This window comes from Podarcis bocagei, assembly GCF_964188305.1.
Source record: "Podarcis bocagei genome assembly, chromosome: 7".
In the NCBI taxonomy this organism is placed as follows: Eukaryota; Metazoa; Chordata; class Lepidosauria; order Squamata; family Lacertidae; genus Podarcis; species Podarcis bocagei.
The window spans coordinates 51098236-51122616 of NC_138132.1; the positions used below are offsets into that span (position 1 = coordinate 51098236).

The 24381-nt window shown below is 46.5% G+C and overlaps 1 protein-coding gene across 1 annotated transcript in view; it reads left to right on the forward strand.

Annotated features, from left to right (window-relative positions):
• The window catches only part of JPH3 (junctophilin 3), an 86241-nt gene that overhangs the window by 10670 nt on the left and 51190 nt on the right, over nucleotides 1–24381 (forward strand). Inside the window, exon 2 of the mRNA XM_081202602.1 lies at nucleotides 12423–13200. Within this exon, the coding sequence (XP_081058728.1) occupies nucleotides 12423–13200 (778 nt within the window). The remainder of the gene's footprint in view (nucleotides 1–12422; nucleotides 13201–24381) is intronic.

Genomic DNA, 24381 nt, shown 5'->3' on the forward strand with positions numbered 1-24381 from the left:
CTGCCTGAATATTGTCATAGATACAGCTGCTTCTGCCTCTGCTGCTACTGAAGCACTATGGAGATGCCTGCCTGTTGCAGAGAGACATCTCCTGCACTTTACTCCACCCCATCCCACATTAGCCCCTTGTGCCCCATGGAGAAGATCCTTCCTGGAACACCTGATTTCCAGAGCATCAGAAGCCACCCAAAGTGTCATTTAATCCATGGTAGCTTTTTTTTAAAAGCAGGTGTGGGGAATTTGTGGCCTTCCAGGTGTTGCTGAACTAAAATGCCCACCGGCCCCAGCAAACATGGCCAATGGACAGGGATGATGGGACTTGTAGTTCTGCAACATCTAGAAAGCCAAAGGTTCATCACACATGCTTTAAAGCCTCCTCCAACAGAGGCTCCCTGTCCAAACCTTTTCTCTGGACAGAGAAAAGAGATGCCACAAGCTATTTAAGGCAGCCTATTGCTGAACGGTGCTTTACATTTGGAGAGTTTCTTCCTTATATTCCACCCTGGAGTAGGGGTCAGCAATGGGAGGCTCCAGCTCTGGTCTGGGTCCATCAGGAGGAGTTCTTCCTAGCTTTTCAGCCAAAGGAGGTGAGGCAACAGAACTTACTGGCTGGCTACTTTGGGGGTGGGTGGGTGATTGAGGTGCAGGTTCATTGCTCCTAAGCTTCTTATCAAAGCCCTCAGAAAAAAAAACTAGTTTCTGACAGGTCACCTAAATCAACCTTCTTGTAATTTAATTCTATTTCTTCTTGCTGTTTGAGAACATGAAAAGAGTCTGGCTGGTCAATCAGGCCAAAGGCCCATCAAGTCCAGCATTCTGTTTTCACAGTGGCCAATCAGATGCCCCAATGGGAAGCCCAAAAGCTGGCCCTGAGTGCGACAGTGATTCCCAGCAAATGGCATCCAGAGCCATACTGTCTCCATCTGTGGCAGTCAAGCATAGCCATCCCTGCTAGTGGCCACTCGTAACCTTATCCCCCAAGAATGTGTTGAATCCTGTAAAAAACATCAAGTTGGTGGTCATCATTGCATCTCAGGGTAATTAATTCCAATTCCATGTTTTAACTATTTGATGCCTCAAGAAATACTTTTGTCTGTCTGTCTTGAATCTTCCAACACACAGCTTCATTGGGTGGCCTCAAGTTCCAGTTTTATGAGAGAAGGAGAAAAAACTTTTCTCTTTACACTTTCTCTCCATCCTGCATAATTTTATACACCTCTGTCACAGACCCTCCAAGTGTTCCTGTTTTCCAGCAATGTCCCTGATTTAGAGAAGCTGTCCCAGTTTGTGATTTGATTCCAGAATGTCCCGCTTTTCCTTAGGATGTCCCTTTTTCATTGGAGAGATGTTGGAGGGTATGGAGTTATCCAACCCCCAAGCTGTCTGAAGGCAATCCTGTATAGGGAAGTTTTTTAATGTTTTATGTTTTATTATGTTTCTGTATATGTTGGAAGCTGCCCAGAGCATCTAGGGCAACCCAGTAAGATGTGTGGGGTATAAATAGTAAAATTATCATTATGGAATGGGATGTCCCTATTTTTATTGGAGAAATGTTGGAGGGTATGCTATCATGTCCCCTTGTACTCACATTTTCAAGTTTAAACTAAAAACTTCCAAGTGTTCTTTAATAGGGAGTATATTCACAGTGAGTTTAATATGCTCATGTTAGCTGTGAGCAACAATTTTGTTACAGATTGAGAATCCGCACGAACTGTCAAGCAGGAGGGACAGAAATTTGCCTTGAGAATATAGAGGAGCATTGTCTCTTGGTGGTAAAGTTTATTCTAGAGCAAACTGTGAGAGCAACATTGTACACACAGAGAGATTTTGTTTCAAATATCTATATGCTATTTTCAACCAAAAGAAATTATTGAAGCAGCTTTCAAAAATGTTAAACAATTGGGCATTTAAGCCAAATAAAGAAGCAACATTTTTAAAAATGGAGGGAGGGGTGATTCAAAGATACCATTCCACTAAGGCCTTTTGCCAGCTGCCTTAGGAATTTCCAAAGGTAATTCGGAATGCAGAGAAGGCCCCTCCAATGGGAGAAGGCAATACTGTTCCCAATATGCCCAAGAAAACTATATGAACAAGAGAGGGTTTTGCATCCGGAAAGGTAATGCATACTGAGGCAGGCAGAGGAAAAACTCTCACTCCAAACTGAAAGTCCAATTTAAATTTTGTTTTGTGAACAAGATTGGCTGCATTGTCCAGTCTGAATGTTGGTTCATATCCTAGAAGGGCCAGAAACTCACCAGCTAGCCATAGGGCAATTTACTGATTTCTCAGCCTCAGCTTCTTATCTAGAAAATTAGTGTAATAATGACATAGCCCACAGTGCTGTTTCAAGAAAGCGTTAAGTACAGATAATGAAATACACAAATATACAATATATGGCAAGAGGTTGTAAAAACTTGTGATGTGATGATTAACTTCACAAGGACCTCTAGTAAGTCTTAAAGCCTTTCTTCTTCATTTATGAAATGTGTGTAAGGATATAGTAACATCAAAAGCAAGGATGATTGTTTTTGCTTTGTGCTGGCTTGAAATCACAGGAAGTTGTCCTTTGGGAAACTGGTGAAAACAAGTCTTTTCTCTCAGGAGAATACCGGGCGGAGGGCCCAAGAGTTCAACAAACAAACAAAATGAAAGAAGGAAATTACTTGGGAGTGTATCACATAGGAGATCTGCCAGGCATTGCCTTTAAACTTTGGTCCTCGCTAGGCTTTTCTCTAATCACAGATCAAATATTGCAACTGGAGGTGGGGATATTATATTTTCCCAAAATTCAAGCAGCAGAATTTTTGTTGGGCAAAATGCTTTTCTCTCCTCCATCTCCTCTGCTAGCACCATCCCCTCTATTAGCAATGTTTTGCAGAGTGAGTGCCAATCCTTATTTAGCCAAAACTGCACCATACACACACAGGAGAGATTATAGAGCTACCAAAAAGAAGAAGAAGGAAAAATAGAAACAGAAATGTAAGGAAGCAAACAGAAAACCCCCCAAAACAACTCACCAAGGCCTAGTCATACACAGTAGGCACAGGATGCTGGCTGGCTGCTGAAGGGAAAAAGCTGAAAACTGGGGGAGGGAATGGAATGGAGTATCCTGGGGAAGGGTCTTACTGGCCAGAACCTTGAACAGGAGCATTCCATGTTGCACCATTATGTTGCAGGCCCTGCGTACATCCATTGTAATGGTGATGATGGAATGTAGTTCTCTGATTGTCAGGAAATGCTACTGAATGTGGCCAAGTGACTCACATAACCCTGTGCCTGTGCTGTTTTCTGTGGCTGCTTTTAAAGATGCACCTTTTAATGTTTTTAGAGGCAACGCACTCCCTCACTCAACCATCAGAGCTATTGAAATATGCACCTGTTTCTACACATCCTTTGCGGGGGGGGGGCAGGGAAGGGGGGAAATGAAGGGGAATGGGAAAGAATAGCTGTGCTTGTTAAAGCTGCACACCAAAGACTCTTTTAGAACCGAATGATGCCCTGCTGCACCTTTAAGAGCTTCTGCTGTTTCCATCTTTAAGCACCTCTGCTTTGAAACAGCCAGGTAGCTCACTGCAATATGCCGTGTTGTTACTGTTTTAATGCATTACATGCCTGAGATTCTCCAACGCTGCCACTTTGCATGGAAATGAATCCTGCATTCCAAATCCACCATTGGAGGCCAATGCAGCATATTTCCAGACTCAAAAATCGAAATCCAGGTCGAAGCTGTGGTGCAGTGCGTGCTTTCCTTTCCTGCTCGGTAAAGATTCAAGCCAAAGCACCTCCCATTTTCTTCGTAGCCTTGTCTGCTTCAGGCACCCCCCTTCCCGCCCCCAGCCATGCCCCAGCATCCTTGCATTCTCATGTTCTGAGTGAGTCAGTTCCTTCTCTTCCACTCCATCTTCTGCAAATGCATCCTGAGATTTTTTTGTTACTTGTCTTCGGCAGAAGCATTCCCCCTCGGCCAGCCTGCCTTTCTTTACAGCACTTTCTTCCTTCTCTAATAGCCTTGTTACCTCTCCCCCTGCTCATTTCAGGCAGAGGTAGCCTTTGCGGCTCTGCTGCCTTCTGCTTGATCATTGGTATTTTCCAAAGAAGCCTGTTGCTTAATCACACAGGCTGGAAGAAGGAAATATTACTCAGTCTCTGGAGGGAAAGAGTCCAGAACAATGGGCTTCTTTAAAAAGAAAAACCTACCAACCAAATCAGCCACCCAAATAAGCAGCCAAAGTGATAGTCACCTGGAACAGAAGCTGAGGAGCTAAGCTGAAGCAGAGGCAAATTCGCTCTCCCGAATGTGATTGTATCTATTTAAATCTATTTTATCCAAATTCAGAAGAAATAAAAAAAGGGCACTGCCATTCCAGGTCAAACTTATTTGTCCATCTAGTTCAGTACAGTCTACTCTGACTGGCAGCCATTCTCCAATGTCTCCAACAGAGACACCTTTCCTATTGCCTTCCTGTATGATCCTCTTAGTTCAAGATACTGGCTATCAAATGAAATCTGAATGTCAGATTAGCACTGTGTAAGGATACAAGCGAAGAAGCTTAAGTTCCAATTCATGCCAACTTGTTTAAATCAAACTGGAAAATTTGTTTATGCATTTATCTTGTACATTTCAACTTCATTAGATCCAGTTAACTGGATTCCTAACCCAAGTCCATGTTTGGCATGCATTAATTAATTTTATTAACTCAAAATCAGGGTGATGTGTTGCTTTAATTAAGGCAGCACGCAGACAAGTTTAAATCCTCCTGTGAGTTATTTCCAGTGCCTGGGGGCGGTAACCAACTAAGTCTTACTCAGAGTAGACCCACTGAAATTAATGGATCTATGTTTGCCATGGACATGAATTTCTAGAGGTCTGTTCTGAGCAGGACTAACATTGGATAACAACCCCGAACAAAGAAACAGATAGCTTCCTTTCCCCCCACTCCACATTTTATACGCCCTCAACATGCTCCCCCAAACACATACCTTAATAAGATTTTTGATAAGGTTTTGATAAGATGCTACTCTGGGAGATGCAGGTGGAGTTGAGAGCTATATATAATCCTGTAGTGTTATATGCACATACCCTCCAACATTTCTCTGATGAAAATAGGGACATCCGATTTATTTAAACCCCTCCTATCTGACTGGGTCGCCCCAGCCACTCGGGGCATCTTCCAGCATATATAAAAACACAATAAATAAGCTGCCTTCAGATGTCTTCTAAACATTATATAGTTACTTATCTCCTTGGCTCGGGGGTGGGAATGGAGTCAAATGACACCCCACCCTCCAACATTTCTCTGATGAAAATAGGGACATCCTAAGGAAAAGTGGGGCATTCCGGGATCAAATAAGGAACTGGGGTGGCTTCTGTATATCTGGGACTTTCCCTGGAAAATAGGGACACTTGGAGGGTTTGTATGCTGTCTAGGCACCCTCACCTCTGTGAAGCAACAAGTGTTTTCACAGCTCCTTTGTTTTCCAGCAGCAGAAGCTTCCTGCATTTTTTCTTCCTTCCCTTTCTGCACTGCCATATGAGTGTGGACTGAAGCAGAGCTATTCCCCTTGCACTGCCCTATTCCAGAGACAGAGAACAGAGAACATGCAGCCCACCTCCTATGTTTATTTGTATTTGGGTATAGGACAAGTGAGCAACACACCAGCCTCATGTTATGCAGCCCCCCCAACACCTCCTGTTCTCTGCTCTATTCTTCCATCCCAACAGAATTCCTAGCCTCCTCCTCATTTCCCCTTTATTTACCATGGATTTTTAACGTGTAATCCTCTCCACCTCCTTCTGTGTTTTTAAGAACAATTAGATGGGGCAGTATTTTATTTAAAGAAAGTAAACTTTTTAAAAAAAACCTTTTGCTGGTTGTCTTGGAGAAAAGCTGTCTGAGAAGAAACTGGTAGGTTTCTGCCATGCATAGCACACTAAAGTCAGAAAGGAATTACTTTCACTTGCTTTCTAGAACAGTAGCTCTGTTGTACTAAATAAATCAATCTTCCATATACTTTTTTTGAGAACAACTTTTTTAAAAAAGCAGTGGGGCTCACTTCTTATCAAGCCTGCATAGGCTTGGGAATTTTAATGTGAGGTCACCAGGATGAGAAGTGATGCAAGGTGATCTTTATTCCAGGTTAGTCAGTCCCAAACACTCTTTTGTCTGGCTCCTTTCACCACTGGCATCTGCCCCCCACCCCACAGATAACCATCGAAGGAATGCAACCCTGGACAGCAACTAAATTGACCACCCCAGAACAAAGGATGCAGCCTTTGAAAGTGGTCTCTCCCCATCATTATTTCAGTGGCAATAGAACAGAAATAGTTACTCATAAGAAGAACTCAGCATGGTTGTTGTTTTTTTTAAACAACAACACCCATCTCCCATCAGCATTCTGGTGTTGTCATTGTTGCAGTAATCCAATTTTCTACATTTCCCCCAAGAGCATCCCCATGCACGGGAGTCTAAACTGGAGGTCACTAGAGCATGAATAATGGTGGCAATATCAACTGTGTAGCCTCTGTCACAAAGGTGTTCAATACTAAAGTGCCCAAGTTATGTGGCTGCACTCACTCAATCTCTTCCCAGTTCAGCAAAATGTCCCACTGTTTTCGAAAGCCATATGGGTTGCTTTCTCTGTGTCTGCAGTGCAGTCGGCATTATTAAAAAAAACACCTCACCCAACATCTCTCTCTCTCTCTCTTTCCTGTGTGCTTTTAACTGCTGCTTGATGGAGATTCAACAGGTGCACATTTTCCCTGTCATGGTGCACCTGTTGAATTTCTACATGCCTTGTAAAGCTCCCCCTCATTGGTTGCCTACTGAAAGACACATCAGTGGGAACGCCTTCTGCTTTTTCCAAGCGATGAGGCTCCCTTCTGAACTGTGACTCCCCAGGCTCATCGCTGTGGGTCTGTGGGAATATATTTTCCGAGGGCCCAGCAATACAACCAACTCGCTCATGAGCCTCATCTCTGAGTCCTCACCCTCCTCCTTTTGGTCCTTATCCTAATCCCTAATCTTTCCCTACTTCCCATCGCTAATCCTATAAATCCTCCATTAATCCTATCTGTCTCGTTCTCTCTCCATCACCCTTCTCTGTCTTTATGTGTGTGCTGGGGGCGGGTGGGGGAGACAGTGACGAACCTATGGAGGCTGCATTTTCATATTCTCCCACAGTAATATTTAATAGGCCCTGGAGCCATATCTCCCTCCCTCCCTCCCTCCCACATACACACAGAGAATTCATACCTGATCCTGGAGCACACTTGCTTCCGCTACCCATCCATTCAAACTGCCTTGCTTGGGAAAAAGACCTGAGAACTTTTTTTGGTGTGCAGGGAATTTAAAAGAGCTCCTATGGATCAGATTAAAGGTTCATCTGGTCTAGACTTTCCTCCAAGGAGTTCAAGGTGGCAGATGTGATTCTCCACCTCCTCATCTGTTCCTCACAGCAACCCTGTGAGGTAGGTGAGGCTGAGAGACCCAGTGACTGCCCTAAGGTCACCCAGAGAGTTTCATGGCTAAGTAGGGGCTTGAGCTGTGGTCTCCCGGGTCCTAGTTCAACACTCTCAACCATTACACCACAATGGAAGCTTGATGTTTTCAGGAAGCTCACGAGAAGGCAATGACAGCAACAGCCCTCCCTTGTTGTTGTTTTCACCCATTATTGGCATTGTGGTACACTTACCCCTGGGCATGGAGTTTCCATTTCAGCCTCAGAACTCATAGTCATTGACAGGCCTGCTAATGTTCTCCATGTAGTTGCCCGATCTTCTTTTAAAGTTGTCCAATGCTTCAGTCCTAACTCCACTGTGAATAAGCCCCATTGAATTCAATGCGACTTTCTTCTGATTATACAGGCTTGGGATTGTCCTGAAAACCATTGTTAACTGCATAGCAAAAACTGCAGATTTGTAACATCTACCCTTAGGACCATAGGCGCCGACTCCATGGGGCTTGAGGGGGCCCGAGCCCCCTCAAAAATTCGTTTGGGGGGGCTCCGCCCCCCCAATAATCTCTGGCACCCCTCCAGCAGAGCGCCATCGCCGCCCCTCCCCCAGCCCAAAATGCACAGGGTCGGGCTGCATGCCTCCTGCCCTCCCTCCCGAGCAAAAGCTCCACCCAATTTCCTTCGGAGCTGATTAATAGGCGCAGCACGCTCTCCCCTATTCGCTCACGAGGAGGCGGCGCCACTTTATTTGCATATTCATGAGCTTATTTATTATTCATGAGCTTTCCCGGGCCCCCCCAATATTTTTTATAAGTCCGCGTCCCTGCTTAGGACTGATGAGCATTGCAGCCCCAAATACCTGGAAGGCACCAGGTTGGGGATGGCAGCGGATGTAAAGTATTCTTATCCTGCCCTTTGGCCAAAAGAGGCTCCCAGAGAAGCTTACAGATGTCAGCAATATGACAGTACCTGCCTTCAGGCTTACATGTCTAAAATACACAATACAAAAGGAAAAGGGATTGGGAGGGAGGAAGGGAAAAGGAAAGCCAGGCACAATTTCTTTGTTTCACGTAATGACTGGCAGGAATAGAAAGGTTTCAAGGAGAGGATCAAAAGTCAAAAGTTGCTGGTCTTTCAGCAGATCCGATGGGAAGGGTCCAATTTCTCTCCCTCTCCTGCAGCCTGATGAGAACCACTGGTGTAGGTTTGTGCGTGCTAAGATTTCTGGGCTTTAAGGGAAGAGAGAAGTTAATATGCAGTGCATGGGAAAGGTGTTTCTCCCTCTCCTAATCCTAGAGGACATCCAAGGAAGCTGAATGTTGGAAGATTCAGGACAGGTGAAAGAAAGCTGCTCTGAGGTCCTTGTAGGAAGGGTAGTGATGTGCTTCATTCAGCACATAGTTACTCCATGGAATTTGTGCCCACAGGAGGCAGTGATGGTCACCAACTTAAATGGCTCTGAAATAGGATTAGATAAATTCATAGAGGGGAGGGCTATTCAATGGCAGAGGAAGCAGGTGTGGGGGATACAGTTTGCCCCGGGTGTCATCATGGTGTGTGTGTGTGTGACAAAATGAGTTAAAAATAAAATAAAAATGGGCTCACCAAACTTATTAGGAGTGACATGGTGGCTTAGGCACCTGCAGGTTCCGTGCTGCCTGAAACAGCAGTGTGGGTCTTGCCTCTGCCTACTGCCTCTCCCTCAGCAGCCCTACAGCTGGGGGGGAGGCGGCGGAGAGGCCCCAAGTGTCAGAGAGGTGTTCCCCGCCCCCATAGGCAGCTTGCCCCGCCCCCACGGACAGATTGCCCCACCCTGGCTGCTGGACACGCCCCTGCATCAAGCACCCGAGCGGCTAGCTACGCCACCGGGGATATTGATGGTTGATAGCTATGATGGCTATGCTCTGCCTTCATGGACGGAGGCAGTAACACTTGTGAAAACCAGTTGCTAGAAACCAAGAGGGTTCCTGCGCACAGATCCTGCTTGCTGGACTAGATAGGCCATTTTAGGGAGAGAGAAGAGTGTCCAGGCACAAGGGACAGAATGGGAGAAAGGGCAAACTTTAAAAAAATGTTCAAAAGAACATTTCCCACAACCGCAGAATCTTTTTTTGTCAAGGATAATCATAACAGAAGTTACAAAAAACAAACAAACCAATAACCAGAGAAATTTGTTCCTGTATGTGGCAACTGCTACATGTGTGTTCTTAGCACAAAAATGGAAAATAGATAAGGTACCAATGAAAGAAGAGTGGCATCTCAGATTGTTAGAATATGCAGAATTAACAGGCATGATCACTAGAATAAGAAACCAAAATGAAAAAAAGATATAAGGAGGACTGGGTATTATTTATTGATTATATGAAAAATTATTATAAGCAGACAATTAGCCGAGGAGGATAGTAATATTTTCAACAGCATAAGTTAGAACTAGAATTGACGGGAGGAGCAGAGAAAGATTGGGGAAACGAAGAAAACACGAGAGGAAGTGAAAGATAAAAGGAACCATGGAAGGAGAGGAAGGGAAGTCAGTCAATGCCTGTTGGTTGTTTTTTTTAAATGTACTAGAATATGTAATATGCAATTTTCTTTTTCCTGTTTCCTATTACTTTTGGGGGGAGTTGTTTAGGTTTTTTTATTGTGTTGAAATGTATCAGAAATGCAAAATAAATAAAAAAGAATGGGAGAAAGGGCAGAGTCATTTAAGACAAGGGATCATAGTAGGTCCATAGCAAACACATTTGCCCCAGTCCTTCTGGGCATGCTTTGGACTAATGGTTTTCCTATGGCAGGAGTATGTCAGCTTCCGCATGATTTTTCAACAGCTGGAACAGAAAGGGAACTAATTATTGGCTGGACATTGTATTAGGACCCTCTTATTCCATCACCAGAGCAGGTTGAGCATATATAACTTGAAGGGGTCTGACCCTGATTATGCCTCTGAATACCAGTTGCTGGGAATTGCAAGTAGGGAGAGTTCTGCTGTGTTTGTGTCCAGCTTGCAGGCTTCCCACAGGCCTCTGCTTGGCCACTGTGAGAATAGGATGCTGGATTAGATCACCATCATCATTTTTAATTTGTATACCGTCTTTCTGTCTTACAATACTCAAGGCGGTTTACAAGCTGAAGAAACAAAAAATGTACATCTTATAACAATCTAATGCAATACAAAAATGTGATAATAAAACATAACTTTAAAATAGGCAACCTACATCAAAAAAGTAACATTCAACAATCATTAGAATAGCATTAAATAACAACAACAAAATATAAAAGTTAATCAGAAATCCACTCGACAGTTACAATAAATAATTTCTAAACTATAATCAATAAAACGATGGCAAGCCACAGTACATAAAATAATACAATACACATTGAGAAGCAGAAACTAAAGGGTAGAGCAAGGCAGGTGGAAGGAGGCCTTGCCTGATGGAGTCTCTCCCCTCACAGTTCTTCCTCTAGGACCAGGTCCCTTATAAGGACTCCTAGCGCCGGAAGGTGGGGCAAGGCAGGTGGAAGGAGGCCTTGCCTGATGGAGTCTCTCCCCTCACAGTTCTTCCTCTAGGACCAGCTCCCTTATAAGGACTCCTAGCGCCGGAAGGTGGGGCAAGGCAGGTGGAAGGAGGCCTTGCCTGATGGAGTCTCTCCCCTCACAGTTCTTCCTCCTGGACCAACTCCCTTATGGAGGGTGGGGCAAGATGGGCTTGATCCAACAGGCTCTTCTTATATTGGATGAAAGACCACCCAATAAACCTATGAAAACCACTCTGAGGTCCCTGTAGGGAGGGTGGTGTATAAATGTATTAAATCAGTGTTCTTCAGTCTTGGGTCCCCAGATGTTGTTGGATTACAACTCCCATCAACCCCAGCCAGCCTTCCTAATGGTCAGGGATGATGGGAGTTGTAGTCCAACAATGTCTGGGGAGCCCAGATTGAAGAACAATGTAATAAATAACTTTTTTTTAAAAAAAAGGTTCCTTTTAATGTTAGCAGATGCTATGTAATACATTCCACTGACCTCTTCTGGACTGATGCAGAACTGCTCTGCAGTGCTTCTGCCTTTCAGCCAGAGAGATTGTGCAGGACAGTCTCCCCACCCTCTGCTCCTGCAAAGGCCTTCATGCAGCATCGTGCTGACAAATAATTTGGCCTTTGTCTGTTGGAAATAACACCCCCCCCCAAAAAAAAAAAATCTAAGTCTCTTTTTGCCAGTGGGAAATGCTTCATTGCAATTGCAATTCCATCCTGTCACTTTTCAAAATGTGACAAGTTCAGATGTTCGTAGAATTTCCTGCATTGTGGAGAATTGGACTAGATCCGTGGTTCCCAACGTAAGCCACAAGCCACACAGGGGGGCAATGTGATTTTTAAGGAGGGCAATTCAAGAATGAGTTATTAACAGTGAATGGCCTTTTAGGCTTCCTCCACGTGAATAGGAGTTCACTTTTTGAATAATAAGAATTATATGTCACGAGGGAAGAAGAAGAAGAGAAAGAGTTTGGATTTGATATCCCGCTTTTCACTACCCGAAGGAGTCTCAAAGCGGCTAACATTCTCCTTTCCCTTCCTCCCCCACAGCAAACACTCTGTGAGGTGAGTGGGGCTGAGAGACTTCAAAGAAGTGTGACTGGCCCAAGGTCACCCAGCAGCTGCATGTGGAGGAGCGGGGACGCGAACCCGGTTCACCAGATTACGAGACTACCACTCTTAACCACTACACCACACTGGGGAGGGGGCATCAGGATTTTAGAGATGCTTAGGTGGGGCAGGGCCAAAAGAAGGTTGGGAACCACTGGACTAGATGATCCACAGGGTCCCTTCCAACTCTACAATGCTCTGATTCTATGACTTGCAGTCCTGTGAGTGCAAGGAGCTTCCACTTGGAAGGGACTGTGTTGCTCAGAGGGTGCTGCTACCACCAGCCTGCTAACCCACCCGCTTTTCCTTTCCCGCCTCTTTACTCACAGGGACATACCAAGGCCAGTGGCTTGGAGGGATGCGCCAGGGATACGGCGTCCGGCAGAGCGTACCGTACGGCATGGCTGCGGTTATCCGATCCCCACTAAGGACCTCCATCAATTCTCTGCGCAGCGAACACACCAATGGCACAGCGCTGCACCCAGATTCTTCGCCTGCCCTGGCCGGAAGCCCTGCCGTCTCCCGGGGCGGCTTCGTCCTGATGGCTCACAGTGATGCTGAGATCCTCAAGAGCAAGAAAAAGGGCATCTTCCGACGCTCCCTCCTGAGCGGGCTCAAGCTGCGCAAGTCCGAATCCAAGAGTTCCTTGGCCAGCCAGAGGAGCAAGCAGAGCTCTTTCCGCAGCGAGGCGGGCATGAGCACGGTCAGCTCCACGGCCAGCGACATCAACTCCACCATCAGCCTGGGTGAAGGGGAGGCCGAGCTCTCCGTCATCGAAGACGACATCGATGCCACCACCACTGAGATCTACGTGGGCGAGTGGAAGAACGATAAGCGGTCGGGCTTCGGGGTCAGCCAGCGCTCTGACGGGCTCAAGTACGAAGGCGAGTGGGCCAACAACAAGCGCCACGGCTACGGCTGCATGACCTTCCCGGACGGCACCAAGGAGGAGGGGAAGTACAAGCAGAACATCCTCGTGAGCGGCAAGCGGAAGAACCTCATTCCGCTGAGGGCCAGCAAGATCCGTGAGAAGGTGGACCGAGCCGTCGAGGCAGCCGAACGGGCAGCCACCATCGCCAAACAAAAAGCGGAGATTGCAGCTTCCAGGTAAGGCTGCTGCTGGGTTGTCAGAGGAGCAGCAGGAGGGTGTCCTGCGTATATCTGTGGTTCCAGTTTCTGAAGGGAAGGTGGGGTGATTGTGTGGGGGACTTCCACCACTGGGCTGTGGTGGGACATAATTCAGTGGCATCTCTCTGTTATGGATGGTACCACGAGGTGGAATAACAAGGCCAGAACAAGAAGTCTGTAAGATAGAGGGCGGAACTACTGTGAACTTGGGCCCTGAACGGAGCAGTCCTGGGTGAAGGCCCGGCTCATTCTTCCTTTTTGCACTGAGCTCCTAATCAAAACTTATATTGCTATTTTGATGCTGCTTCAGCACTGTAATCTGAATGACATATTGAGGGCTTGGTTGGTCTGTCTGCTTGATGCTCAGAGCACACAAGGGTTGTTTTTTGGCCGTGAGTCAGGAGAAGGGAAACAAAGATTCCAACTGGAGGGAGAACAAAACAGGAAACGGGCGGTGTGAATCTGATAAATGTTCTCAAATGATGGGAGCAAGGAACCACAGCAGCTGAGCGGACCAAAGAGGGAGATCCCGGGCTGCACTTGCCTTAAATGAGGCAAGCCACACCCCCTGAGCCAGCCAATTGGCTGGCCAGGGGATGACGCGGCCCGAGGATTCCCCAGATCACGCGGGGGCTGGAAGCCAGCCTCTGCGCCCGTCTTGGGGGTGTGAAGCCCGCAACACCACCTCCTCCTGAGGTCGGAAGTGGCTTTCTCAACAGATCAAGATGAGGTTGATGGGAGCAAGGAAAATGGCGCTGGGGAGAAAGCGGGGAGTAGAAACTCAACTTGTGGATCTGCCTCTGTCTGCCTGAAATCCAAGGCAAGATGTTTAAGAGAGACGTGTGGGGTCCAGAATGTGTATAGTTCCCATGCACTTTCATCTGACCCTAAGACAGGAGGGGGAAGAAGCTGACCCTCCAGATGTTGTAGGACTCTACCTAATTTCAGAAGGAGGCCGCTTGATAGGTGATAGTCCTCTGATGGTGGTCTTGGGCTATAGGCCAGCATTTTAGGCCTGCTGTGTACTTCTTAAAGACACCAGGGTTGTTTCCAGTTTGCCTGTTCATGCCACAACAGTCCATGCAACACAATACATTCTTCTGTCCCACACAAAGTTCTCTGTTTACTGTAAAGTACAGAAGAAAGCATCAATAACAGTAGGTGCAAGTAATGAAGGTAAGCCTAACTATGGCACTTGGCAACAATGTCTGTGTTCCACCCCCACTGTTGGGGGTACTATGCCTCTGAATAATACCAGTTTCTGGGAATCCCAAGTGCTGCTGTTTCACTCAGGTCCTGCTTGAGGGCTTCCTGTTGGGGCATCTGGTTGGTCACTGTGAGAACAGGATGCTGGCCTAGATGCTGGCCTAGAATTCAAATTTCCTTGAGTCAGAGATTTGAGAGGAGGTAGAATGTCCAAAGCTGGGAAAATCCCAGGTGCCCTTTTGCCCAAGTGCCTAAAATGAGACACCTGTGCCTAAGTAATTTGCCATTTTTGCTTCCTGCCCCTGCCAATGTGATCTTGGAATCTGGGGATCTAACATGTTTTTCCATCCCAAGGAGCAGACTAGCACTTGCCTAGAATGGAGAGCAGCATCGCATATCTTGGAAGAAGGCTGAGAATCTCCCTCTCTCTCTTTTTTTGCGGGGGGGGGGGGGAGAATCATAGCCAACCCTCTCCACTTCCTTTTCAGACAGGCTCTTGAGGATGGCCCCAGTTTTTGGCCTCTCTTCAGCCCACAGCTTCTCTCTGCCAGAGAGCAGGGGACTGTGCGTACCCAGAAAAAAGACAGTAAAATCAAACCAGCACACCCAGGGACAGCACAGACAGTTTCTGCCCAGATGAAGGAGGCTTTTTGAGAAAAAATAATAATTGCTGAGCAATGCTTAGCACCTGCGGGACAGACCCAGTTTTACCCCTATTGTTTAATTACACAGATCTTCCAGTTTTAATTACATTTTCAACACGCACACGCACACAAAAGTCTGTGCTGTGGAACACTGATCTTTCTTTCTTTCTTTCTTTCTTTCTTTCTTTCTTTCTTTCTTTCTTTCTTTCCTTCTTTAAGGATTTCACACCTTGCTGCCCATCATCATATGCTGGGGCCATAAGTCTCTGTCTTTTTCAAACATGAGGTCCACCTTTAACCCTATCATATAATGTGGAACCCAGTTTAGGTTTTTTTAAACATGCATGTTCCTCTTTCCACATTAATCACTGGCTGCTAGCCATGATAGCTATGCTGTCCCTCTGCAGTTGCAGGCAATAATACTCCTGAATACCAGTTGCTGGAAACGACAGGAGGGGAGGGTGCTCTGTTGCTTGAATCCTGCTCACAGGTTTCCCACAGGCATCTGGTTGGCAACTGTGAGAACAGGATGCCGGATTAGATGGGCCATTGGCTTAGTTCTTTTATTTACTAAATTTATATACCACCCTTGATCCGAGAATCACAGGGTGGTTTACCACATAAAAACACAAAAGGACACGATGACCTGATAACAAACAAAACAATAGCCCTTTCCGCACACACAGTTTAGAAGGCTATGGCTTGATCCATCAGGCTCTCCTTATGTTCTTAATCCAGTGATGGCCAAATTTAGCCCTCCAGCTGTTTTGGGACTACAACTCCCATCATCCCTAGCTAACAGGACCAGTGGTCAAGGATGATGGGAATTGTAGTCGCAAAACAGCTGGAGGTTCAAGTTTGGACATCACTGTCTTAATCCTTCTCCCTATTACTTTTTCAGCCCATATTATCTACACCGCAGCCAGGCACTTTAACAGCTGTTCCTTTTCCAGACAGAACCACGGGGGTTGGTTTATGTGTGGTTGGGAAAGAGGGGTAAAGATTTCTAACAGCAAATTCATAGCATCCACACCAAAGTACTTTCCTGGCATCTTTTGTGGAAACCAAGGCTGTTGAGTCTGTATAGAGCTGGTATAAATATGACAAGTAGGCTTACTTTGTTTTTCTCCCAGCCTTTCCAAGTCTCCTTAAAAATATCAGTTGTTGTGGTGCCCTGGTATGGCCCACCTTCGAGGAGTCTGTGGCCCACTTGTGGCCATAACTCACTACTTAAAGACCAGCATGCTGTAACAGCTGGAACAAGTTTTCCAATCTGCTCCCTTCTCAATGCATTTTAACGACAGGAATATTTCCATCCACTCAGATTGGGTTTCGGATGATGGTGGGTGAGTGGAGGAGAGTCCTCAGCGTGACCCACTTTCCGTAATCTCTCTCATCTTGTTTCTTCATGTGTGAGTGTGTGACTCATCTGGGTGCCTCAATGCCTCTTTGTATGATTGAGATTCAGGGGTGATAATCTCATGGTTTAAACTCCAGCAATGGAGGTGTCTCATCTGTCCACTGTCTTGGTGTTGTTATACTGGGGCTGTTATTCTGAGAACAACCTCTGACTGGCTGAGGTCCAAGGCTCCTACAATATCCTCTTTTGATTGCAGTTCCTTTTGCTGGGTCAAAGGTTGCTTTGAGGCTAGCTAGAGTAAGGTTACCAGATGTTTTTCAATGAATCCGGGGACACTTTTTTAAAAAAAGAGAGAGAAAAGTTATTAAAAAAGAGGAAGTAGTAATATCTTCTCTTCTGTGGTCTCCTCTGTCGCATGGCCTTCCTCTGGGCCCTGGCCAGGTGTCCTTGCCCTCCCGGTGCTCTCCTACCTCTCCGTCTCAGCGGTGGCGGCGGTGGCACAACAAAGTCGGGGCTTCTTTCTTTCTTTCTTTCTTTCTTTCTTTCTTTCTTTCTCTCTCTCTCTCTCTCTCTCTCTCTCTCTCTCCTCCATCTCCGTCTCCTCTCCCCTTTCCTTTTGTGTAGGCTCCAGGTTTTTCCTGGCCCCGGAGCACCGCTGGGCAGTTGGCTGGGTGGCCAGCGTTCTCACTCCCGGCTCAATTTGGGTCACAGAGATGTGTGTGTGTGTCAGTGGCTCCCCCAGTTGATGAACCGGGCGTCCCCGGTTCCTCTTCGGTAGTGGCAGCAGCAGCGGCAGCGGCAGCGGCAGCGGCAGTCTCAGCAGCCCAGAGCCAGCCTGGTAGCTTCAGGAGCTGCTCGCTGCTGTGGCGCCCGCCATGTTGCCTCGTCGGAAGTCCCCATATGATGTGTCTTGTGCCATTGAACCAATTACGCAACATTCATTCCCTACTAATAAATCTACAACACTTAAAATATAAATCTGCGGACATTAAATGAAATCCAGGGACATTCCGGGGATGGATTTGTCAAGGGACAGATTTGTAAATCTGGAGACTGTCCCCGGGAAACAGGGATGTCTGGTAACCATAAAATATAGCCCTTTTAGCAGGGCTGAGGCCCTGCTCCTCCACAGCCAGCTAGAATCAGTTCTATCAGAGTGGCTCCACATGACCTATAATATAGCCTTACATCCTCCTTATAAACTGCAGAGCTAACCAAGGGTACCAAAGGAGCTTGCAGGTGTAATCTCAGAGCCACTGTCTATAATCGTTGAGAATTCTTGGAGAAGAGCTGAGGTCCCTGCAGAATGGAGGTGGGCAAATATTGTCTGTCCCCATCTTCAAAGGGGGGGCGGGGAGAGAGACCCAGACAACTACCGACCGGTCAGCTTCACATTGATACCAGGAAATGTCCTAGAACAGATAATTCAACAGTACATTTGTGAGCACTTAGAAAAGGATGCTGTGATTATCAAGATTGAACATGAGTAGCTCAAAAACAAGCCATGCCTGACAAATCTCATTTCTTCTTTTTTTATAGAGTTATAAGTTTGGTAGATCAGGAGAATGCTGTGGATGTAGTGTATCTTGATTTCAGTAAGGCTTTTTGACAAAGTCCCCCATAAATGTGTTAAAATGTGGATTTGTAGCAATGCCAAAGAGTGCTTGTTATTGGTTCCTCAGTATCCTGCAAAAAAAGTGTCAAGTGGGGTGCCACAGGGTTCTGTCCTGGGCACGTTATTGTTCAACGTCTTTATAAACAACCTGGACAAAGGAATTGAGGAGATGCTCATCAAATTTGCAGATGATGCCAAACTGGAAGGGGTAACTAATGTCGACTAATATTGAACAGATGCCCTCAGAAGGTTGTGGACTCTCCTTCCTTGGGGGTTTTAAAGCAGAGTTTGGATGGCCATCTGTCATGGATGCTTTAGTTGAGATTCCTGCATTGCAGGGGGTTGGTCTAGATGACCCTTGGGACCCCTTTCAACTCCACAGTTTGATGATTCTATGAATCCCCAATGGAACAGTATAAGAGGAAATGCAGGCTACTTTTGAAGTAACAGGGACCATTTTTGTTCCTGCACTTTCACTCCCTTGCAACTAGATCATAGGAATGCAGGAAGCTGCCTTATCCCATTGATTCATCTAGCTCTGTATTGGTTACACTGATCAGCAGCAACTCTCCAGGTGCATTGCAATAGTCCAGCCTTGAGATCACCAATGCATGCATCAAAGTACAGTGGTACTTCTGGATACGAATGGGATCCGTTCCGGAGCCCCGTTTGCACCCTGAAGTAAATGTAACCCGCGACTGCACATCTGTGTGTGTGCGGGTAGCGTTTCGCCATTTCCGCGCATGCGCATGACGTCATTTTGAGCACCTGCGCATGTGCGAGCAGCGAAACCCAGAAGTAACGCACTCCATTACTTCCGGGTCGCTGCAGAGCGCAACCCGAAAATACTTAACTTGAAGCTACTTCAACCCGAGGTATGACTGTAGTGAGGGCATCCTGGAATTGCCGTTGCTGGTTTACCAGCGCAAACTGGTCAAAGGTGCTCCTGGATTAGCTGTCCTTCTGCTTCTTCCAATGCAGCCTGAAGCCTGTTTTTCTCCACGTGAAAAATGTTCCTCTCCTTTCCTTCCATTCTGAAGAGAAACACTTGAATATGTGCAAGGAATGTCAACAGTCGGTGTGCAGGGGAGAGCAAGCTAATGATATTTTCAGGACACTGTAACCCCAAAAAGAAATCGAGCAGTTCTTTCCACAGACAACTTGTTGGATTTATGCAAAAGTTCCTGGCAGATGAATGTGGCTATCCTAGCAGGCCTCGTAAATCCCACAAAACTCTCACTCAGATTGAGGAGAGGGAAACAACTCCTTGAATCCTCGGAAATGCCCTTCTGCATCATGTGGTGCCTTGCAGGGAAGCTGGCTTCTGCTTGCAACACATTCTTCTCTGGATTTTTTTTCTGAATGAGACTGGAATGAATGAGGATGGGAAAGGAGGAGGGGTTGGGTGAGCATTCCAGCTTTACTGGATTAGACTAATTGTATGTTTCAATCATGTAGAAGATGGATGCTTAAAGCCCTTTATCAGCAAGCTGCTGGCTCCCTTATCTGCAGACGTGAATGAACCCTGTGGGTTATGCTAGCTTTTGTGTTCAATGGATTAAGTATATTTGCAAAAATTGTTGTCAGAACTGGAGAGAAAACAGATTGTTGAACCTGGCTGAGGCTAGATCTCTCTCCTTGTGGCTTTGGTTGCAGATTTTCCATGGTGATGGGATTGTGGGTGGGTCCAGTTGGGAGAAGAAGAAAAAAGCCATCTTCCACCAAGAAGATGAAACAATTTCCATAGACTTTATTAACACAGATGCTGTCTTGGTGTTTGCATTTCATGGGGCTACAAAACAGACACATAGGTGAATGCAGAGCAGATAATATGGTTGATTTAAGGATTGACAAACAAAGTTTTAATCTGTGGGGGAGATAATTTCTTCCAGGTATGCAGAAATATATACTTAATGTCCCCTGCTTCCCCCCACACCTTGGCAGGAGTTGTGGTGTGGACACACTTTTCAGTTTCCATGTACCCTTGTGTCCCTGGAGGTGTAGCACAGAGAATGGGCCATTTGCCTGATGAGGCCTGAGATAAAATGTGCCAACCTTGATCCTTCCAGAAGCAGAAGCTTAGAGTAAAGGTGACATGAGGAAGGCTTTCCCCAGACCCAACGGGAAAAAGCCACCCCCACTCAAAACAAAACCCCAAAGACCCTCTGAGCCTCTGTGCTCTCTTTATGCATCGCTGTGGGCCATTCCTCCATCTCACATCCCATAATGTGAACCTTTCCTGTGACTCAGCTCAGAGGGCAGCTGACACAGCCCTGAGCCCCACACTGTCAATGCCTCTGTTAGTGGCATTCCCCACCCCTGTGCCCAGAAGAACCCGAGCCCTGTGAAAATGGGTTAGCTGTCCAGGCACCACCAGCTTCCTGAATGTGCTCTGGTCTTGGAAACGATGCTGGAACACCAACATCGACCTTCCCAAGAGGCAAATTAAACAGCTAAAAGAAAGACCAGGTCATTTGAGATTCCTCCCTATGGGAGCTCTTATGGCAGAGCGAGTCATTAATGTGCTGTGTGCGGACTGGGTCATTTGCGCAGGCAGCAGGAAGCAGTGGAAGGGGCCAGTTGTGCTGCTGAGGCCAGGTAGGCAGATCATGGGCAAGCAGGGTCTGAGGCCAGAGATTCCTTGGAAGGCGTGGTGGAAGAGAGCGGGAGCTGGAGAGCCACTTTTTAGTCTGCAGGGGCCCTGAGAGTAAAAGGTTGGCTGCATGGAGACATGGAGGGTGGTTGGGGAGGAGCAGTGGGCGTTGGACAGAGTTTGACCCCGTTCTTGTCAGAAGAGGCCATGAAGAATAAATGGGGCCTAAGCATAAATACAGTAGCCAGAATTAGTGACAGCTGGTGGAGCATAGTACTCTTACTTTCAGGGTTGTGGGTTGAAGCCCCATGTTGGGCAAAAAGTTTTCCTGCACTGCAGGGGGTCGGACTAGGTGACCCTTGTGACCCTTCCAACTTTACAGTTCTATAAATATGTCATGTTCAAGGAGGGAGGGCTGAACCAAACTGAAGGTCTTCCCAAATTTTCCCACAGTCACACTTGCAAAATGAGCTCTTTATTTTCTCTTCTCTGTATAAGCTAAATAAGGAGAAGGGGTAACACTCTGTTTTGTTGTAAAGAGATCTTTACTCCCAGGTGTCTGATAATTAAAAAATCTTGTTCGGATAAAACTGAGGAAAGAGCACAGGAAGCAGAAGTGTTACCTTTCTTTTTTGTGTACCTTGCAAGCCTTTGTGCACATATGTATATTTCAGTTTGACGGATTAATTGTTTGTACAAGAATATTTTGCAATAACGTTCTCTTCCTGCTTGTGGTGATGCTGCGTATTATTTATGTGTTCCCCATTTTTCTCCTCTTTGTAAGTTATTTCTTTTCTTTTCTGTATGATTTTAAAAGTAATATTTTAAAAATGGGGGGGGGGGCGCGTTCCTATCATGCTGTCCAACAAAGGTGCTGGCCGACATTTTCGCCCAGGACTTTTTGCCACTGCTCCTGAATAGATGTAGTGAAGGAGGAGGGGGAGAGGAAAAGAAGGAGAAAAACAGAAAGAGAAGGAGAGAAATAAAGAAAGCAGCTCTACTGAGAATGGAAGCTTGTGTTCCCTTTTCCTGGGGGCGGGGGGACTGCCATAGTGTGGCCAGGCTCCTTCACTATCTTAAAAGCTCCTTGCTAGTCCTTTATGCCTTTCGCGTTGATGAAGACGAGAGTGGGGTGGGAGAGGGAGGAGTGGAGAGATGCTTCAGGGACGTGCGCTGCTGTTGCGCATGAGCAGTGGCCATGTAAATAACATGTTTTCCTAGGGGTTTTCCGCCTGATTGCTCAGAGCATGGCCCAGCCGCTTTTTAGCCTGCCACAGAGCTTTCAGCATCCCCCTATAATGGGTGTTTGCCCAGTGGCTATGTTGTCCCCTTTTGCAGATGGAGAATGGAGCGGGAGGAGCAGGAGCAGGAGGACGTGGCAGTCGTGGCTCTGGCCTTGTGAACTGGTCTTCAGTTGCTTGCAAAAAGAACTCAGTTTAGCACTGAGAGTCCATTCAATAGGATCTGTTTTTAATGCTTTGCTAACTGTTTTGAGGCTCCTTTTGAAAAATCATGCTTGATGCATGCTCTGACAACCAAACTAAAAGTGGGGAGGGGTGGAGGGTTTTTTATTTTATTAAAAATGTGCAACTAATGGAATTCTGCTGAGCAGGAAGTAAACGTTTTAGAGATGCGTGCACACGCAGTTCTTTCATACGCAGTTACAGTGGCAAAGGATCTGTTTGCTAGTAGGCGGCTTGCATTTTTATAAGAGCACCAGAACCGGCCTTATACTGAATCTGACCATTAGTCTGTCTGGTTCAGTGCAGTCATACCTCGGGTTACAGACGCTTCAGGTTGCGTGTTTTCGGGTTACGGATGCACTGAAACCCGGAAGTACCGGAATGGGTTACTTCCGGGTTTTGGCGCATGCGCAGAAGCACTAAAATCATGCTTTGCGCATGCTCAGAAGCGCCGAATCACAACCCATGCATGCGCAGATGCAGCACTACGGGTTGCAAACGCTGTGGGTTGCAAACATGCCTCCCACATGGATCACGTTCGCAACCCAAGCGCCCACTGTATTGTCTTCTCCAGTAGTAGCCAACACAGTGTCCTCTAGATGTTGTTGGACTACAACTCCTGCCATTCCTGACTATTAACCATGCTGGCTGAGGCTGATGGGAGATGTAGTCCGCAGCATCGCCACATTGCCTCCCCTTGATCCATACTGACTGGCAAGAACTCTTCAGTTGCATCTTTGACAACCCTGCCAGCAGGTGCCGTGATTAAATCCAGAGACTTTCTGTGTGCAAGGCAGCTGTTTTACCACTGGTCTATGGCCCTTCCCTTCAAGGTATAAATAAACCAGTATGTTGACTGCCTAGAAGACTCAGAAGTATTTGTTTTAACACTGAGAAGATGCAGTGGCGTAATTAATTTGAGTTGGTTTTCATTGGCAGGGCAAAGCCTTTGGGTAGGTGAAGATGTAAAAATGGGGGAGGGGGAATAGCTGAGCCCAGGACTGACCTGCTGGGAGCCTGAAGGGCCCTGCCCTGCTTCTCTCCACCTGGCTTGGGGCGGGGCCTGACAGGCTCCATAAAGGACTGCTGCTGCTGTTGCTGGGCAGAGAGGGCTCCGTTTTTGTTTTTTAAATTGTTTTTATTTTTTATCTATGTCATTTTAAACTGTGATTTATATTAACGCTGTATTCTTAGTTTTAGATTTTATGATGTATGCTGAAATTGTTTTTCATTTGGCTGTGTACTTTTTGATGTGTTTTATTTATTGTTTATGACTTTTGTTATGTTGGTAAATCTTGTCATGTTGTAAGCCGCCTTGAGCATTGTTTTAACTATGGAAAGGCGGCATACAAATAAGATGATGTGCAGAGTGCATTCCTCTCCCTAGTGCATAATCACAGCCAGCTACCTCACTACTGTTATTGTCAGGAGGGACTGAGTCCCAGGTCAATCTGAGGCCCAGCCTTTCTAACTTTAGAGGTGCCGGTGCTGATGGGGAGAGACAGAAGGAGAGAGAGGCCAGTTCTCAGCCTGCAATGCTGGACAGTGAAAATGCTTGGTTTCCACTCCCCTCTCTGGCCTGGATGCATTTGGGGTCATGGATCAGGAAGGAGCACCAGACAACGTTAAGGTGAACCAGGTCAGGGATAAACTGGATTCCAGAGAGGCCACCCAAGCATGAAAGTTCATCTTTAAGAAAAAGCGGCAGTGAGCCATGTCCCGCCCTGACCTATTTAAAACAGCATAGCGAGAGTGCCTATTAGCACAGGCAGCTAAATGGGATGGACGCAGCTGGTGGCTGTGAGCAGAAAGGGCGCCCATTCATAATTCATGGGCCTCCTTGGTTTGTGAATGAGAAGTGGGAAGGGGCAATGCCATGGGATTGGCGCTGCCGCCGCTCGGGGATATGACCTACATTGAGAGCTAAGGGGCTGTGGGCTCCATGGGTTCTTTTGAGCCACAGCTTAGGGAGAGCACTGCAGCCGCCCTCATGTCTTGCTTCTGAACTTCCCATTGGGGCATCTGCTTAAAACTAGGATGCTGGACTATCATAGGCATTTGGCCTGATTGAGTTGCAGGATCCTTCCAACACTTACTCTTTCCAGAGGCATTGAATGTCCGTTGCTGGGAATCACAAGTGAGGAGAGCCCTGTTGCACTCAGATCCTGCTAGTGGGCTTCCCACAGGCATCTAGCTGACGCCTGTGATCACAGAATGCTGGACTAGATGTGCCTTTGGTCTGAACCATCAGAACTCTTCCAATGTTCTTTAGGGCAGGA